General features: G+C 40.0%; 1 protein-coding gene across 6 annotated transcripts in view; it reads right to left on the bottom strand.

Moving 5' to 3' along the window:
- The window catches only part of WIZ (WIZ zinc finger), a 60,141-nt gene that overhangs the window by 36,527 nt on the left and 3,184 nt on the right, over positions 1–20,430 (bottom strand). For 5 of the 6 annotated variants that reach the window (XM_063120449.1, XM_063120451.1, XM_063120448.1 and 2 more), the window contains exon 2: positions 12,942–13,392. In XM_063120449.1, coding sequence (XP_062976519.1) covers positions 12,942–13,320 — 379 coding nt within the window. In that variant the 5' untranslated portion in view covers positions 13,321–13,392. Of the gene's footprint in view, positions 1–3,598; positions 3,606–12,941; positions 13,393–20,430 lie in introns of those variants that run through there. The other variant, XM_063120454.1, reaches the window with a different exon arrangement.

Below are 20,430 nucleotides of genomic sequence, written 5' to 3'. Positions count from 1 at the left end.
TTGCTTCTGAATATTAAGAATGGTAGACATGGGCTTTTAGACAAAGGCTGAATAAATGCACACAGCAACACTAGGCCCTCCCCTTAGCTACAGGTTCAAACATGCTGCTACATTCAACTGGGAAAGCATCCATATCAACTAAATAGCGAAATTTGATATATTATTCAAGGAAGGAACAGTTACGACAACCTAATAGTAATGTTTCATTAATATTTGTGCAGCTACTCTCCTCCACCTTTATGATCCATTTTGGTGTGGAGCAAGTTGCTGACCTTTCCACTAGCCTTCCCTGAAACTTAGCTCAACCACACGGTCATGCCCACATCACATTCATAGACTTGAGCCGTTCATAACCTCGGTCCATGGTGCTTAAGAAAAAATTATAACCTGCACAGCATTTCCAAAAGACTCTCTGGCATCAAACACAATCCAATTCCGGGTGTACCTTCTCTAACAAAGAATTTAAGATCCGCCTGTACTGCTTTGGACTTTATCCATCCACCTTATACTGCATCAACCTGCTTTCATTTCATCTGGTTCCAACTGCCCAGAGAAAACCGGTTCTCTTTCCCCATTTTCACTATGCAGCCAAAAGGCATCAAGATCTTATAAACCCAATAACATCAAGTTCGTTCTGAGACAGCTCAATGTTTTCATCAACACCTTATTCTCAAAGACTATTAGTTATAGTCATGAATTCTGAAGTGGTTTCTTTGCCAATGGATTATACTTTCCAAGCCTGTCCGTTTTCCTAAAATCTATACTGTGATCTATTAAAATTATATATTGTTTTATTCCTCTACTCCGTTCTTACCCAACCTCGTGCCCACCAGATGTTTTGGACTTCGACTCTCATCAACATTAGCCAGCGCAGCTAATGGTCAGGAATTCCAGGACTGCTAGTCCAAAACATTTGTAGGGCACCAGGTTGGGGAAGGCTGCTTTACTCCCTTTAAATCCAGTGGCTTTAATACCCTTGTCAGATTTTTCACACAGGGTAATCTGGAAACACAAGCAGCTTTTCCCACCACCACTTAACTATATACTGATGTCTAGTTTACATAACTCCCCTGCTATTTTCATTAGAGCTACTCTGACAAGAGGAGAGGATGTCTTTCTGTCTTCAAGTCTTAGATAAGTTATTTATCTATTTCATTTATATCCCACCTTTCTTCCTCCAAGGAACCAAAGGTGGCGTACATAATCCTCCTCCTCTCCATTTTATCTCAGGTTGGGCCGAGAGTCTGTGACTGGCCCAAAGTCACCCAGTGGGTTTCCATGGCTGAGTGGGGACTAGAACTTGGATCCCATTAAGAATTAGGATGGAAATCTATTTATTATGGAACTTTCCCCCATAAATTACTACACTTTCTTTTGACTTGACACATTTTTTCAAGTTATCCTAAGAGAACTTAAAATTATTCTCTTTAATTACCTAAAACTGGCTGGGTGCTCATAGGAATTGGAACATAACCTGGTTACCTCCCTGATAGTCTTCCATTTGATAAATTTGATAGCAGGATGGTGGCCACTATGCCAGAGTGGTATGATAGCACTTGCAACTTTTGATGTGTATTGTGGAAATTCCTAACTTGCTGATGTGTCCTGCTGTGCTATTCACATTTGCTATGCGCAAGATAGAATGGTCAACATGGCGTCTGGCACAGGCGCCAGGAAGATTGTTTGCCCAACAGCTTAGGTGTCCTTGTGTGCCGCAGAGCGGTAAAGCAGCAGTTTCTGCAGCTGAAACTCTCCCCACGGCCTGAGTTCGATCCCAGCAGAAGCTGGTTTCAGGCAGCCGGCTCGGGTCGACTCAGCCTTCCATCCTCCCGAGATCGGTAAAATGAGTACCCAGTTAGCTGGGGGAAAGGTAATAATGGCCGGGGAAAGCAATAGCAAACCACCCCGCTATAAAGCGTGCCAAGAAAACGTCAACGAAAGCTGGCATCCCTCCAAGCGTCAGTAATGACTCAGTGCTTGCACGAGAGGTTCCTTTCCTTTTAGGTGCATGTGTAATATGTAACCTATGGGAAGCATACTCACTGGCAAGTTTCCAAGACTATGTAAGGGTAGTGGGCGCTGAGTCGTGTCTGCTTGCTTTGTGAACAATCGCCAAACACCCCTTTCTGCGCAGATCGAGAAAATAAAGATTAAGTTGGATCCTCCATCCCTGCGTGTTTTATTGGACCTAGCACACTGGGCACGGGTCCTCCTGTCCTTTTGGGGGACAACACTTTCACCAAACCTTGGGCACCACACAATATTAAGTCAAGAGTCTCCTTCCCTCTAATGGCTCCATGACTAAGACAGAACCGTTTTTATAGATATCTTGTCTAGATTTTATGCTGAGCTTGGAGGTGAGTTGGGAAAGAACTACTGGAGCAGGATGAAGCAGAGAGCTTGAGGTGAAGCATTTGAATAAGTGAGAAATAAAAATAGAAGTGGTATTTATGGCTCTTGGTCATGTGAGAGTTTGTTATGTACCTCTGAAGATTAGGAACTTTGGCTATTCTCTTAAAGCCAAATTAGAAGTTTATTATTTTCTCTATTTATTATTATATTTATATCCTGCTTTTCTTCCTCTTGCAAGGAACTCAAGGCAGCTTACATATTTTTTTATTTTATTTATTTAAGCATTTTTATCCCTCCATTCAGCCAAAAAAGGCTCTCATATCCTCATCTCCATTTTATTCTCACAACAACCCTGTGAGGTAGGTTAAGCTGAGAGTCAGTGACTGGCCCAAAGTCATCCAGTGAGCTTCATGGCAAAGTGGGGACTAGAACCTGGATCTCCTGAGTCCCAGTACAACATTATAATAATTACACCACACAAGTTCTCTGAGATGTATGTTTCCTGCCTGCTCCTCCTCGACTGAAGATATGGAAGGCCTGCCAATTTGAGCAGATGAACTAGAGGAGGTAAAAAGAAAGTACCCATATATTTCCCCCACAAATGGGAAAGCAGTGTTTGGCACATCCCTGGGAGCGAGTGAGGAAGCGCAGTTCAGAAGCTGCAGCTTGTGCAAAATGCAGCGGCAAGACTGATAACAGGGGTTAGGAGGTTCTAACCTGATTCAAGGTGCTGGTTCTAACCTATGAAGTCCTACACAGCTTGGGATCACAATACCTGATGGAATGCCTTTCACTCGTCAAAATGAAGGAGGGGAAAAAACACTATGCAAATCAAATGAAAAAGAAGAGATAGTCTCTAGCGTTGAAAAATAGAAAAAGGTTTTTATTTTTTGCTACACATGTCTTCAATTTTTTAAAATTGTATTGTTATAAAAGGACTTAATCCTTTTACAACAATACAATTTTTAAAGATTGAAGACATGTGTCCTAATGAAAATCCTAATGAAAAAAAAACAATAGTACCAGGTACAAGGTAGTGTAATTGTGTGGCCAAGACTGAACCATAAGATACATTTAACCCAAAATGATTAGTAACCATCACTTCATTTTGTCTCTGAATACAGCTATATATTTTTAAAGCCTGTAGGCTTTCAGAAGTGGATCTGAAGAGGCAGAAAAACATTAGGGGGCAGTCTCTTCACATCCTAAATCCATAAGAATACTTCCTAAAACGTACATTGCTCACCCATTCTGGGTAAATGTTTGGTGATTTCTTTTTCTTTCCTTCCTTCTTTTTTTTGGCATCTGGAGCTCTCCATTCCTGCTGCTCTGCAGTCAAAGAACGCATCCTTTGTCAGATTTAAAACTTAAATATTGTGAACTCAGAAACATAATCGCAAGTTCCTCACAGAAGGAAGCTACAGAGACAGCTGCTAAGAAGAAAGACCTGTGAGTTTATGAAAGAGATCCTTGTGCGTTGACAGTCAGAGTCTTTAAGATGCTGGCAGATCTGAAGCAGACTCAGTGTGATATCAGGATAAAAGCAAGCAAGCAAGTTCTTTCGGTCAGAAGAACACATATTATAAGACCACTCTTCTCACTTCAGCAAGCTAACCTGAATACCTCCCTCTTCATCAGACTGCAATTGAGAGCCTTCCATCCTTGTCTGTGATTACTGAGACCACGCTTTGGAAAAGTAGATGGACTACCAGTTTCGGCACGTCATTTTCTACTTTATTGAGGATAATGTACTGGTTACAATCAACTCCAGGTTCAGTATTGTTCACATCTGTCTCTACATAGTATCGAATGCATTAAATGACTCCCAAAACTCTTACAAAATGAGCTTGCAGCTTCATCCCACTGATATCTGTATTTTTCTGGTACCTACATAAAGCAAATGGGAGCAGAGGTGGCCACTCACTACCCAGAGAGCTTTGGCTATTCGGTGGTACAGAAATGTAATAAATAAATGAAAGGAACTTCACCCTATGAGCCTACAAAAAGGTGGAGGTGGGCCAAGAAAAGGTATCAAAATCTTGACTCACAGGCTGCCAGGGAGATGTTCAGAGATTATCTAATTCTAAACTGAATAGAAAACAAAACTTGCAGTCAGAATATATCAGTAAATTAAAAACATAGGCACAAGTCCTTTATGACACCATTTGGGGATTTTATACAACTAAAAATTAGGGTAGATAGTGGAGCTAGACAGGGAAAGAAGGGAACATCTGTATTTCACTTAGGTATTGGTACTCCAACTTTTCAAGGCAAAACATCTTCAGAAATCAGCTTACAATATAAGTGGCTTACAAACACATGTGGCATCAAGGACAACAGATAACGATAGTTATGAGTTCAGGGGACAAGTTCAGACTAAAGGCTATAGGAAAGAACAATAAAACGCAAATGTTCCTCTTATTTCCTGGGCCAACTTAACAGAAGTTGACTACACATGTTCAAGCTATTCTTGAAGAATACTAACATTATCAAGAATATAACAAATTCAACTATCTCTGAATAAGAACGTCTCTTTGGCCACACCCATGTAGCAGAACTCTCCTGTCAGCCTAAGCAGGCAGAATGAAACTTCTTCCATCAGCAGAAAATGATGCAACCCATCATCCTATTAGTTTTATTCCTGGCACTCTGTACCATTCATGATCTGCCAAAGAGATTCTTCTGATGAGCAGCATCTTTTAAACAACAGGGGCACAAGGACAACCTATTAGTACATTCTTCCAGTCATGGTATTGTTATTGTATTGAACATCTTCTAGGCCAATCATCTTCTTTCTCTAAAGCTACAAGAGAGTATGTGTAAGTGCAAAATAAGCATTCATTATTAGTATTTTTAAAATATTAGTACCTATTGGTTAGAACTGCCTTCCCAAACCCATCACCCTCCAGCTGTGTTGGAGTACAACTCCCATTACCCCCAGCTAACATGGCCCTTTGGGCTTGCTGGGAAGGGAATGTAGTCCAACACATCTGAAGGACACCAGGTTGGGAAGGCTGGCCTAGCAGATGCTCAGTACGATAACAATACCATGACTGGAAGAATGTACTAATAGGTTGTCCATGTGCTCCTGTGGTTTAAAAGATGCTGCTCATCAGAAGAATCTCTTTGACATACAATGAATCAGAAAAAAGTGTTAGGCAAACATCCATCTTGTTGGTGGCCAGGTCAATGCAACTGATACTCCATTACAAAGTTTAGTAACAAGACCTAAAATTACTTGGACCTAGCTAGGGGCTTTCAGGATTTTGAACTGGAATGAAACTTGAAGCCAGACCATGATTTTTCCAGGCTCACAAATGCATTATAAGACAGTTCATGATTGTTCCAGATTCACGAATTAATTATAAGACAGTTTATAATCGGAGAATATAAAAACCCTAAAATGGAGGATCACATATTATTTATTTATTGCATTTTTATACCACCCAATAGCCGAAGCTCTCTAGGCAGTATACAAAAATCAAAACCATAGAAACCATTCAAAATATAAAACAAACAGTATAAAAGCATAATATAAAATACAATATAAAAACACAGCCAGGACATTCCCCCCACTTCTTCCTGCCATGATCTGGGGCAGCAAGAACCTCCTGTAGCCACACTTTGGGACTAGTCTGGAACTTGTCAACGATGTACTGCTTACTAAAGATAGCATTTAACAATGTATAATTTTTTGCAGCTAAGCCCTAAACTTTTAAATCTATTTAGTGAGTGCACAATCTGTGCCCTTATAGCTGGTGTAGATGCAAAATGAAGAATTTGGTTATCTGTGTCCCAGTTTTTGGTTGCAACCTGTTATATAGGTTAATGAGTCTACATAAACCTTTTTCCTCCCATTTTGTAGACTGTTTAAAATTGTCTCCACAATAATAAAAAAAGTGGATGACATAAAATTCAAATATCCTCCTATTATTAGCCCATCCCTAAACTTGAGATTTTCTAATGTTTCCAAACCAGGTGCTATGTCAGAATGATCATAACAAAACCTGTGGCCAGTGTGGGCACAAGATGGCATTTTTTACTTCCAGGTTCACAAGGTGGACCAATAGGTCTTGCAGTTTATTGCTGTTCAGCAGGGACCTGCCTGACATCCTATGCCCTTTTCTCTCATCTGTTCAGGATATTCTGAGCTCAGGTATTACTTCTGACAGCCAAGTAACTAGGAAGTTGGTTGCATCTCAACCTTGCACCAATTCTGCTATCAGAGAGACCTGGCCCCAGTTTGGGGAGAGCTACAGCCTGTGATACTGATTCTCAGTCATACAGGGATGTTGCAGAGTCAGGCCCAGACTTGGGAACCCAGACACCGGAGAACTCAGTTCTACCAGGCCTCCCACTGGCTTACAAGCCAGGTGGGGATGAGATGCAGGACACTGATAAGGCCTATCTTCCACAGCCGGGAGACCTGACCTTGACAGAGGTCTCTGCTTCTTAAAAAAGGTTGTCTTCTATACGAGAACAGGGCAGCAGCAGGAGGTCTCTGCAGGAGAGAGTGTTTCAAGGGTGTCTCCTTTAGGGGTGTCTCAACTAAAGAGGGCATTTCCGAGGCATTCAGTGAGGTGCAGCAACCACCTAAGAGCCAGGTTTCCCTGTCCAATACTGATCCTGAGTGGTCTCTCCCCTGTATTTAAAACAGAGCAACCTGGAAAGCTTCTCTGCTTCCACTAGAACTCTCTGAACTTACTTGGATTTATTCTGTGTGCTAAATCCAGGCTGTTTGTGTTGTTTGTTGTGATGCTTATGAGCTGATTCTGGTCAAGGACTTTTTTTGTGATCTGTTAACTGTGAATTGTTCATGGGATTGTAAAGCCTTATAGCTAATTATTGGAATTACTGCAATAAAAGGTTTTACTGTGACTTGTGACTTGCCTCCGGGAGGTCAGTTTATATCCCTGAAATGGATATTTGGTCTACAACTGTAGTTTTCCAATGACTCAATATATTGCTGTAGCTCTTCATTGTTTTTTCTCAAGCCTAGTATTAGCCCTGTTTTTTTGCAACCCCAAATCCATTAGCCAATATTCCCAATTGGCAGCAACTCTGTCTATTTCTTCTTGAAGTAGCTGTAACACTTTAACACATTTCTCAAAGAGGTTTTGTATTTGAGTAGTTATTACTTGTAAGGGGTTCATACCTTCTGTTATCACCTTAGGTGCTTTTCACACTTATGTAGGGCCTTCTTCTCCTTTGTCTAAACCAGAGTCTGGAGCTGCATTTTTTGCACCAAAATAGGAGGTAAGATCTCTGTTTTTATTCTGTGGTGATCCTTAAAACATCTTCTTACAGGGTACTAATTTTAAGACTTTTGCAGACCTGCTGTTTGCTATTTGTTTTTATTATTTTACAGTGTCAGTACGGAGCTCAGGGATTAAGTAGCCATTTGGTTGCAAACTGACTCTGACCCACAATTCCCTTTGTATTTGAAACACTGGTGAATACTCAATGGGGAGTAGCAATGTTTTTGGCAGGGGAGAAGAAATGGCTATGCTTGATCAGGGTCTGGGGTTCTAGAGGAGTCTGGATTTGGGGTTTCACTTTTCTTATCATCAGTCACTTTTTATATTCGCTAACACAACACAATGCTTTGCATGACTAATTTTTGAAATGCATAAATGTTCTTTTTGAACTGCATTTTTTTCTTTTTAGAACCACATATTTTATGTCTGGTTGCATATTTTTAAAAAATCCTACAAAATAAACCCTTAGGACAGGGTCTGGAAACTTTGGGAGGTCTAGAGGCCACTTTCCACCTCCCCTGGACCACAGTCCTGTTGGTGGTTTGGTGGCAGCGGTTTGACAAGCTACATTTATATTTTTTAAGGATGGTTTGATGCATATTTTTTGCCACCACCTGGCAGGAGCATTTTCAGCAATGTAGCAGAGGCCTTAGAAGAGCTTGTGTCAGCCACCCCTGCCTTTTAGACATCAGAGACTGTATGGATGCTCTGTGAGGTGAGAAGGTGGATTATAGATGAGAGTTGGGACCATCATAACTTGAGCAAAATCTGGCTGATGTAGCTAAAATGTTCAGTCATAAACATCAGGATGATGTTGATGAGGCAATTTAAATTGATTTCGATCACCAAGAAAAAGGGGAGAATTAAAATCACTGTTTTAAATCAAGTTTCCCATTCTGAATTAATATATTTCCTGAACAAGTATGTGTACTAATTAGCTATTACAATAAAATATACTCTTGTTTGTAAAGCCTAATACAATCAAGGAGAACTATCCAAAACCTTTGGTCACAGAGCCCACATGCCATTTATATTTGCAGAATGTATTAGCTAAGAGAACAAGAGATAGATTTATACTTGGCACTTTTTGCACACATGCAAGGATTTAAGCAAGATACTTACTTGAAAGCAAAAGATGTAATCGTATGTGCAATTATTTGGAAGAAAGTCCCACTGAACAAAATAGGATTCGTTCCCAAATAAACATGCACAGGATCAAGTAGTAAGTGTACCGATGTTTGCAAAAGCAAAGGATAGCAGTTAGTGTTCAAAACAGTGCACCTCTGTGAGATGGAAAATAAGTGTCCACACTGTCTGGTTTGTAAAAACATAAATATTCATAATTTGAAACTGAATACAGTGCAGAGCTCGGGTAGCTAGAGGGCACAGAGCAGCAGTACAAGTTCAGTGTTTGGGCTCAGTGGATGATCCTGGCCCGATACAGGGTGACATCTCCTGAATCTCCATACTTCTGAAGATATGCTAGTTTCTTGGGACACTAGGAAAACCACATTATAATGCAAAACTTCCTGTATGAATTACAAAGCTTAACTTCAAAAGTATTTTTAAACTATTGTTCCCTCTTTTACTCAATATTTTATTCTGCTGGTAGTAGCAATCCCTTGGTGGAGGTCTGGTTAGAATACTTCCACCAAGACGAGTTTAAATGTTTTATTGTTTTCCAAAACACAAACCAACCAAGCAAATAAACATTTGCTTTTTGTAATGTTTATTTGTTTGGTTGGTTTGTGTTTTAGAAAATAATAAAACATTTAAACTCGGAGAATACTTCCACCAGGACAAAGTGAAGAGGCAATTTCCTGTTTTCCCCTCCTCTTGCAGCCCCCAGTTCCATCTCCCTCATAATTCTAGAGCATCCTCCTGCCCTCCAGAGCAGATTTTCAAGAGGCATCAGGGGCTGCAGAGTGAAGCGGGGTGGGTGGGTGGGAACTGACAAAAAGCACATCCTCCTCTATTCCATTAGGAGAAATGCTCCGCAGGATTAGAAGCCTCCCACAGACGAAAGGAGTCTTTCTATCCAAAAGAAACAAACGTTGGATTCAATCCAGTGTTTTCGATAAATGGTCATGATTAAGTTTTAAGAATTCTGTACAAGCTTAACATCTTTGGGTTAAATTCAGGTTTCCTTTTAACTGAGACACTATAACTGATTTTTTTTAAGCTGTCAATTTTCTATCGGTTCCAATGGCAAGATGCTCTGCATAGTATATTTGTGGATTGCACTGTTTTTTAATATAATAATACGAGGTTCAAGATCAAGTTTGTTTATACTCTCAACAAACATTTAGAAACTGCTATGAAAGCAGGTCATAATGCTACAGAAGTACTTCATTTGAAGACTATTTTAATAAAGGCTATTACAAGAGTATGAGAGAAAATAACTAAACTTGTCACTAGAATTAGAAGACAAACAAACACAAATGAAGTGTGACAAAGCTAAAGATAGGCACGCTGAACTGTTCCCCTCCTCATGCTGGTTGGGGGATGCTGGGAGGTGTAGTCTAACATCTGGAAGGCACCAGGTTGCAGAAGGCTGCCGTAAACACTAACCAATCACATTTAGTGCATGTATGCTGTTGCCTGTGAGGGATGCTGTGGTTTCTTCTCTTACTCCAAAGATCTAGCAACTACCTCCAAAGCATAACCAACAACTTTACCAGTCAGAGAGTGCAAAGCAATAATCATCAGATAACAATCACACAGACCTGCTTCCTCCAAGTCATCAATCTCGCAACAGTAAAATGTTTTAAGCTGCTTTATCTTCCCAATGAAGGTTACCTTTCCAGAACTTTTCTTCTAGAGTTCACTTCATACTTGCTCTCCTGGCTAAACAAAACTACCTACTACTTCTCTTTCAAAAGGCGCATCTCATTATGCATGGCCAAATTATTTTTCAGCTGCTCTAACAAACTGAGATGCCATATGAACTTCACAGGATGGTAGCACTGGTTACCATCAGGACTTTGACAAAGGCCCCTTTGCAATGAAGCTATGAACATAAGTTATCTCCTACAAAGTAAGTCAGTGGCACAATGTATTATGTTCCTGAGAGGAGAGCAGTCATTCAGGAGCAGAGGAAATTATAGTCTCATCCATGCACAAAGCCAGCTAAAGTTCCTGTGTAGCATGAGAAGACGTTGTGGTAATGAAATGTCAAAAATAGAATGTCTAGTGAGAGTGGTTTAGGCTACAATCCTAAACACACTTTCTAGGGAATAAGTCCCATTGGGCACAGCGGGACTTGTGTCTGAGTAAACAGGCATAGGATTATGCTGTTAGAATCCTTACCTCAGCCATCTTCTCAGGACAAGACAAAAAAATTACAATTCAAGTACTGAACTAAACAAACAGGGACAGTTTGCCTGGCAGCACTGTCTTATTCTCAGAATGGGGAAAGCAATCCAGGGTCCTTTTCATATGCTCACATCAAGTGGCCTCAAACACACTTAAGCCCCTGAAGGATATTCCTACTAGTAACTTTGCAATGATAATATTGCAATATCCCATCCACATCTAAAACAAAGGCAATAGCCTTAGTGGCTACCTTTTGCCACTTGGGAATTTTATAAAATCCAGCTAGATTTGCACTCCTATCCCAGGTGTGTGTGTGTGGCAAGGGTACACAGCAGGAGTGAAGGTATTTCGTACAAGAGTAGCAGACACATTAGATCTAGTTTCCAGTGGCACTGTTTAGCACTCTGTGAATTGCAGGTTTGATCTCAACAAAGAACACATTTGAAGCCCTTCTAGCTGTGAAGATGGACTTGAAAATGTGTGGGTGATGCCTGATGAAATCTCACAAATCATAGAAAGATTCAGTAGGAGTTTAGTTATCAGAACTGGAAGCGTATTGCTTCAATGCACTGCATAGGTCTCTGCCCTTCTTGTTGACTAAACCAAACTGGACAAAATAAGACAATCCAGGGAAATTTGTGGATTTCATACAAGTAGTAGAACTCAGCTTTTCTTGGCATACCATTCATTTAACATTTGAGCAGAATCAAGCAAGTATATACAGATGAGTATTCAGCCTCCAACTACCGAAATGGTTCACAAAACAGCAGGCGCAGTGGCTGTCAAGATGTTATGCTGCTCATCAAGATGTTATGCTGCTTATCATTAACAAGTTAGTGCCTCTGACACATTCCGCACGGCAGTCACAATAGTAATGGATGGCACCATCTGGGGGAAATAGTGCATTTCCCCTGGGTATAAAATCCTGCTCGTTGAGCAATCGTAAGATGAAATATCCTCACAACAAAACTTTATAGCATTTAAATTTTATGGCTTCCCTAGGAAATGGAGCAAGGAAAGCAAATGCAAAAAACAGAGCCCTCCAACTGTCAGAACTTGGGAGCTTTTCTGTCCTAAATAGATTTGGTACCTTTCCTTTCACAGTGTCATATTTATTTATTGTATGCTTACTCCTCAATAGTGTCTGCGCTGAACATTTCTACTATTGGCACCCCAATTTTGACAAGCTTAAGATGTAAGTACTGCAGAGGATTCTTCTGGGTTTAACAAATCAGCAACAGTTATTGGCCAGACTATTTACTATGCACAGCTGAATTCAGATCCTTCTCTGATGTGTTGAACTCACAAGCTGTTGAACTTTGAGGTGCATTTTGATCCTGTTCTTGGGGCTGCCTATACACTACCAGGTTGCTGCCGCCTTAAGCAAAAAACCACACTTTTTCTGCAGTGGGGTGGCAATGGTTAATCCCGATGCAGAAGGAGGGCGCAGAGTTTCCGGGGGCCATTGGCACACTGGGCATGTCCCCTGCCCTCTGCCTGGGCAGACAGAGACCTATCAGGGGTTGCCATCTGCCCGAGAATGATTCCACCACGACTCCAGACCAAGGGTAGATGGCAGATGCGCCATACTCGCCTTGCTCCAGGGAAAAAAGTCTGGGTAAGTCCCTGACTTTTTAAAATTACAGCTTTGTGGGAAAGCTCCGTGATGTCTGTAAGGTAGTTGCTGCGCTGTATAACTCACGCAGTGACACCATGCATCCACCGCAGGGCCTTTGGACCATTTGGACAGCCCCCATTTGTCTCAAGCAAACAAACAACAGGCAACTCCCCACATTATGCATATTTCCAATTTAGATCCAATTAGCCATGGCACCAGAACTGTGTCACTTGCCTTCAGACCATTCTTTGGGCTGACATTTGATTTGTTCAACAAAACTTTCATTATCATCTCAAAGGTTTGCCTGGCCTCTGCTTTATCTACCTTGAAATAAATAAAACCTTAAAAGGTCTCATTTTCAGAAAAAAGCTCCTGTCATTACAAGACATAGAACTTACCTGTCACTTCACTGGCTTCCAAAGCATCATCTGGCTCTTGATGAGCGAATGGTGGCAAAAAGCTGGGATCCTCTTTCCGGCTACACATCTCAGTAGTCACTTTCCCTTCTCTATTCATTGATTCTAGTTTTTCTGAAGAATTGGGGACATCCTCCTTAAGACCAATCCCCCCTTCCTTCGATGGCCCCAACAGAGCCGTGCTCTCCAGAGAAGTTTTTGCATCTTTTAAAAAGGCAGCGACCCTCTCTTCACCTTGGGGGCACTCAAGGGCAGCAAGATCCTCTTTGTTTGACACCAGGGTCATTGGCACAGCTTTTTCTCCCTCATCCCCACACTCTTTCATCCGTTCTGATAAAGCAGTGGGAATGGCTTTCTCCATTCCTTGTGGATTGTGCTGTGTCAGTTTTACAAACCAGACATCAACGTTTTGGAATAATTACCGCCAGACAACCTGTAATAAAAAAGGTGTCAAAATGTCACATGTTCAGAAGCATTCAGAAGACTGAATTTCATACAATTTATTTATTTATTTATTTATTACATTTCTATACCGCCCAATAGCCAGAGCTCTCTGGGCGGTTCACAAGCCCTCTTCAGGCATGTTGGTTAAGATTTATTTATTTATTTTATTTATTACATTTTTATACCACCCAATAGCCGAAGCTCTCTGGGCGGTTCACAAAAATTAAAACCATTAAGAACATTAAAAAAATCCAACAATCTAAAAACCCTAAGATCTAAGATTTAGTGCATGCACAACTTCTAAAAATACTCATTATACACATTCAGAACGAATGCCTCCTACCTAGAGACAATGTCCATGTTTGGAGTCCTGATAGCTATGTGCTACCTCTAGTACAGAGGCAGTATGCCTATGTACACCAGATGCTGTGGAACATGGGCAGGAGGGTGCTCTTACACTTGTGTCCTGCTTGTGGGTTCACAGTTGGTATAACTATTGTCCCTAAATATGGGTTATACTGGCTTGTTTTACTGAATTATGTGAAATCTTTCTACCAGCTACTATACCATTTCTTATCAGCAATACTTCTTTTAGTTTCAGACTTATAGCTAACCCCTTATAAAGGAAATTTTAATGTAAGATGTAATATATTCAGTTGTAGGTTTAGCTAATTCCTTCAAACTGTCACTGTCATGTTAGTTTGAATGACAGCCAAAGTGATTTGTCATTAATTATTTTGGAACAAATATTTGAGCAGAAATATTGTAGAAACTAAATCACACCCCATGCTCAATCTCCCAGTTGGTATCAGACCTTACTGAAATCAAAATGAAATAACTGTACTGTATTTGGAAAAAGGCAATTTTATACATTATGTATTTTTTCCATGATCAATTACTATAGTTACTCTGTGTTAAACATGCTGACTTACATTCATACCAGGAATGGGCATGCTGAACTTATGGCAGCCTATTATGAGCCTATACACTCTATTCTAATCATTAAGCAAGCTGAGGTCCAAAGGTATCTTGATATATAACACAATCTGGCTTTCAGTTCCAGGTATTCTCTATCAAAAACCTTAATAAGGCCTTTTACTCTGGGCAAAAACCAGACTTGTATTTAAGCACTAGCCTGATAGCCCTAGGTGACAAGAAATTGCATCCACGCAAGTACACCCAGCAGTTTGCCAAAAGAGGGAAGTCCCCGTTAGTGATGTGGGTTTTCCAGATAATTTTGAATTGGCTAATTGAATTAAGGTCATTTGCATAGGGTAATTTGCAATTTAATTTTTTCAGTATGCATTAGAAAATTTTCTGGTGCCCAATAATTGATCTAATTTTGCATGTCAATTTTACTTCTATTCAGTAAACAACAAAACTAAAAAAAAGTGTCCCATGTTATTTATTTTTTGTCTCAGTACTCCACAGGTATTTCATGTAAAATATTTCATGGAGGGAGGGATTAAAGGCACTCTTAATGTGATTTAAATGTTATACTACATAAATGTTTAAATTTAAATACCTGTAAAAATTAGAAGAGAATACCATGATGTACTTTTAAATTGTTTAAATTTAAGGCAGGGGGTACTGGAAACTATTGACACACTAATAAATTTTAGCAACCAAAGAACTTTGCATGATATGCTGATGCCCACTCATCTATTTCAACAGAGTTCAACTCTCTTCCACTGAGATTCTTGGGGGACCTTCAATTTTGCTATCATTAGTTCTATTACACACTGAAACATATATATATTTCAATGACATATATGTATTCTTTCACATATTTGCTAGGGATAACCACCTAAAAATATTAATTACAGCTTTGAAACTGTCAAACTGTCTAATAATATATTTGCAATCAGCATCAATTCAATGTTACTTACGAACACATAAAATGGATTTTTTCCCCCACAGAAAAGTAAAGCCCTGGAAGAAATTGTTTTGGGAAATTTTCCATCCCACATCACTGCCCCCCTCCTCCACACCCAGCACAGAAATGCAACAGGTGGTCCAGGAGGGGCACATCTCTCCATTTCTCCTCTGACTGTCCCTAATAGGCTAGTAACCTTTGTAGGTTTATTTACAAGGGTGGGTAAAATCATACATTTAAACCAGCATCATATATAGGTACGAGTGTTAATGAAGACATTTTAGACACATCCTACTAATATCATTAATATATTATCAGCAAGAACCCCTATTTTGTTTCAGAGCTATCCTATTTGAACTTGGGCACAGAAGCCATCTTTCCTCTTGAAACGGCTATATTATTTTAAAGTATGTCTGTATTATATTATATTACACACATAGACAATCTTGTTTACTATAAGCTCTTGTAATATGGCCTATCAGTTCTATTATCTCCTCACCCACCCCACCATCTGCCCAAATATATTAACTGCTAGTCTGATATAGTTTCTTTCTGTCCAAATGTGCCAGTTCAGTTGTTAACATTATATCAAGACTGACTGGAGAGAAAAAAAAAACATTCAGCAAATGTATAACTTTTTCAAAACTGATTACCATATTCATTATCAGCCAAATCCTATGCATTCTTATTTAAGGCCCATTGGCTTAAATGGAAGGGCTTCTTCCATTCCTAGAAGGCATTTGATCCAGTGCTGGTGGAAGGATGTGACTCAAGGCAATTTCCCCTAATCCCTCTGCACCCCATTCTGTTTCAGAGTGTCCCCCAACCCCCTGGAACAGATGGGTGGGTGTAAGGGGCTGTAGAAAGAAGGAGATATTGTTGAAACTCTCGTCTCCTCTTCCACTGACAGGACATTCCCACTGAGAGAAGGGGACATAGGATCCTAGTCAATGACTTTACTGGAATTTTTTTGCAAGTAACTGTGCACAGAAATACAACCTAAAATTATAAATGTATATATATTTTTATTTCAAGTTTCTCAGCATCTAGTAATTTCGCACTTAATTTGAAGACAAGTTAAAACTCAGTCTGAAAGATAACAATGGAAAGGTTGAAGTGACTGCAGTATGCTCCCAGACATTTTAAGCAGTCAAATTAGACATTACTGAAGACAGAACCTATTAGCCATAGACTTATCTGTGTGTCCACCTTAAGATTTTTAGTATTCTTGGTTGACCAAACCTTTATTTAAGAATAAATTAGCAGGGCAACTATAGGAGAGCCCTGAAGATAAATGCTGCTTAGTCTGCAGGCACTGGGAGCTGGTTCTACTAGACCCATATTCTTCTCTGAAGAATCATGATGCAGAATGTCCATTTGGAACCGAGAGAAGTGCTGTTGCTTAACAGAGAGACGCGAGCCCTGAGCAGCGTGTTTAGGCCAGGGCCAGCAGAGAGCAATAAATCTAGTTACCACTAGGAGGAGATAGATGCCAAAAAGTGATGTTAACTGAGGCTACGGCTGTCTGAGTAAGCACACAGAACGGGTAGTTGAAGGGTGCTAGATGAAATACAGACAACAATGATTTGGCAAGCTTTTTACCCCAAGATGACACACTTGTTGCACCTTTCTTCCATGCAAGCCACACTCACCAGGCAAACTACAACAGCCTCACTCCTCCCAATCTGTTATGCTGCGGCATGTGCCAAGACTGACCTTGTGAATACCATTCGAGTTCACAAAGATGCTACTCAAGAACAGCAGCAATAAAGTCATGTCTATTCAGGCACTTTCCTTGGAATCATCACAATCATGGTGAGAGATGATTTAGTTCTCAAACTTCCTGTTCTACCAGAGCTCCAACGGTCTCCCACTACCCTTTGAGTTAATAAGAGTTTACCTCTGACAAATGTCAACTGCATGGAGAGCACTGGCCATAGTGGATTGATGCACTGCCAAGGCTCCCTTTGCTGTGCACCTTTGCCAGAGGAAGGGACAGTACAATGTTCAAGGAAGACATTATTGTGACAACAACTGAGTTATTAATTCATCTCAAGAGGTAGTTATTAAAAGAGCAATACAGGCAAACAGATTGCTGCCCTACAGCACCCTTTTACAGGAGCAAGACTAGATATATAAGACAGAAAACTTATCACTTCCCACAGATGCCATTGGGGGGGGGATTAATTCCACAAGCATTTCCAAAGCATCATCAGTTCTCAAATTAAGACTATTATAGTGTAGTCTTCTTCCTTGGAGAGCCCTCAAATGATCCACTAAAACATGTAGAGCAGTATGGTTATAGCCACCTTCATTTAACAGTGCAATCCTATGCATGTTTACTCTGAAATAAGTCCCACTATATTTACTATCTGAGAAATGCGCGTAGGACTGCAGCCTAAGAACAAAGAAAAATATACCTGCTTCCAGTAACCAGATCAAAACTATACATGTATAGCTTTCTGGTTAGAAGACACAATATCCTTTATTTAGTTTCAAGGGACTTCATTGGCATATCAGACCTTTGCAACTGCAAAGCGAAAAGTAAACCTGATTGACAAAATCTATATAACGCTATCCATATACATGACAACAAAATTAGTTAGAACACACTATCCCTGGGCATGATGCTTTATGAAGTAATATAAAAGAAAACATAGGTCTCAGCCCCAAGGAGCTTTCAATATGAATTTCAACAATGGAGTAGGCAAGGTAGGGAGAGATGAGGATAACACACAGAAGTGAGGAATAGAACAGTTGCAGGTTGCTTTTAGCAGAAGATATTTTCCTCCATTGGGACTGAAGTAAGATAAGCAGAAACAGACCATTGGCAGTTCCTAGGATAGTTTCCTAAAGTAGAGTGACCATATGAAAAGGAGGACAGGGCTCCTGTATCTTTAAAGTTGTATAGAAAAGGGAATTTCAGCAAGTGTCATTTGAATTAATGTAGCAGCTGGTGAAATTTTGTCTTCATCATAAGAGTTAAAGCTGCAGGAGTCCTGCCCTCTTGACCAGATACAAAAGAGATGAGGGCACCTGCACCTTTAACTATTGCTATGAAAAGGGAATTTCACCAGGTGCTGTCTGCATACAAATGACACCTGCTGAAAATCCTTTTTCTCTACAACTGTTAAAGCTACAGGAGCCCTGTCCTCCTTTTCATATGGTCACCCTACCTAAAGAAGCAATCCTATGCCTGTTTAGACAAAAAAAAAACAACCCTCCAAACTCTCAGCATTATCTAGCCAGCATGTTTATATGGTTGGCTGGGGAACGCTGGGAGCTGGAGGACTTTTCTCTGTCTAAACATGCATAGGATTGCACCCTAAGAATCTTTTCAGTCACATCGGCCTTTGCTCTGCAATTACTTCCACAAAGGAAAGTTTTTGCATGACCACTCTCCTTTCTGGGCTCTCTTCAACTGGCACCACAAGTAGGGCCACACTCACAGAAACTTCCACATATTTAATAAGCTAATTTCACGGATGCCAAACAACAACAACAACAAAAGCCCTGACTACATTGTCATCCAATAGATGCAGTGCTGCGTTTGGGCTCAGACACTCATCTTCACCATAAACCGACTGATAGAGCTATTGTAAAGATAAATATGATAGAAGACTCCAAAGCATATTAATAACTCCATAATGAAAAGGCTTGCATTCCCTCTTCTGGCTGCAACCACAAGCCTTCAAGTACGCAGCACACATTGAATCAATATCTGCCTGAACATGCAAGCAACTAGAAACAATTGTTCTACATTTAACAAAGCAGACCTTTTCTTTTAGAGAAAGTTAATTGCTGGGGTTCAGTGCCAAACACATGCATAGTTATCAGCTCTCAACAATCAGTTAATAAACCTTCCCATTACATTCATTTCTTTCTTTTTTAAATTTCATTTTTATTGATTTTCAATATTAAAACAATTTTACAAACAATTTTAACACAACTTCATGGGTAAATATACCAAACCATACATGATATAATACATTTTGTTAAGATGTTCTTCAACTTCAGCAAGGAAGATACAGAAATATACAAAATAATAATAATAATAATAATAATAATAATAATAATAATAATATTTTTGAGCTCATACAGGTAAGTTCAATTTGCTATCAATATACTTTTTTTCCATTGAAACCACACATTTTGAAAGGCAGCTGGGACTTGTATTGTCGCATCGTCTTGATTTGTGTATGTAATGAAGTCCCACCAATCAGCAGTGAAAGTTTCCCTTTTTTCTGTCCCCGGACACTCTCACTTTTTGTGTTAGTTTTTCTGATAATGCAAGTTCCCATACTATATTGTACCATTTTTGTATCGTCAATCCTGTCATTACATTCATTTCTAAGGTAACATATGATGGAGAAACCAGTCAACCAACAGTTACATGGTCAAGGGATGTTAGCAGGCACACAAGGAATTCACTCTGCCACACAGCCAAAAAGTCTGCCACTCAGCTGAGGCTAGTAGCAACCACCTCTGCATGAGCAGTCAAATGGAAAACTGTGCTTCTGCCTGTCCCCACTGTATTATATTTTAAAAAGATATTTACACCATATGCCAATTTTTACAAAAATAAGGAAGTTTACAACAATTAAAACTATATATTAAAACAGCAGCAATTAAGTCAGTATTAAAACTATCCAACATAAATTAGGCTTTAGGTTAGCCTCTTTGTGGGGTGCCACAACCAAGAAGGCCCTCTCTCTAATGCCCCCTCTCCTCTCAGATGGCGGGGGGGGCATCCTGAGGAGGGCCTTAAAAGTAGATTTTAACGCATCAGCAGGTTGATGTGGGAAAATACATTCCCTCAAGCACCTGGGTCCCAGAATCCCAAAACTTCTAACACTAATTGTCCGAACTATTGCCTGCCTGCCTCTCTATTAGAATTATGTTTACTAGGAGCAAAGGAATATGGTAGCTTACTCAACTCTGTATGCCATAGCTATGGTTTTCATTTCTTAATTCAACTTAAAACTGTAACTAGCACAAGGGCAGAGAATTACATGCCTGAATCGAGGGAGATTTGGGTATCTGAAGCCACTTTTCAGCATAGGTCTAATGGGAATAACAATACAGGCACCAGCTGATTGGTGGGAGATTCAGGACAGATAAAAAAGGAAGTACTTCTTCACATGATACATA

The sequence above is a fragment of the Elgaria multicarinata genome, chromosome 3 (assembly GCF_023053635.1).
Source record: "Elgaria multicarinata webbii isolate HBS135686 ecotype San Diego chromosome 3, rElgMul1.1.pri, whole genome shotgun sequence".
NCBI lineage: Eukaryota > Metazoa > Chordata > Lepidosauria > Squamata > Anguidae > Elgaria > Elgaria multicarinata.
Note: the sequence above shows the minus strand (reverse complement) of the source record. Positions and strands in the feature narration are given on the sequence as shown.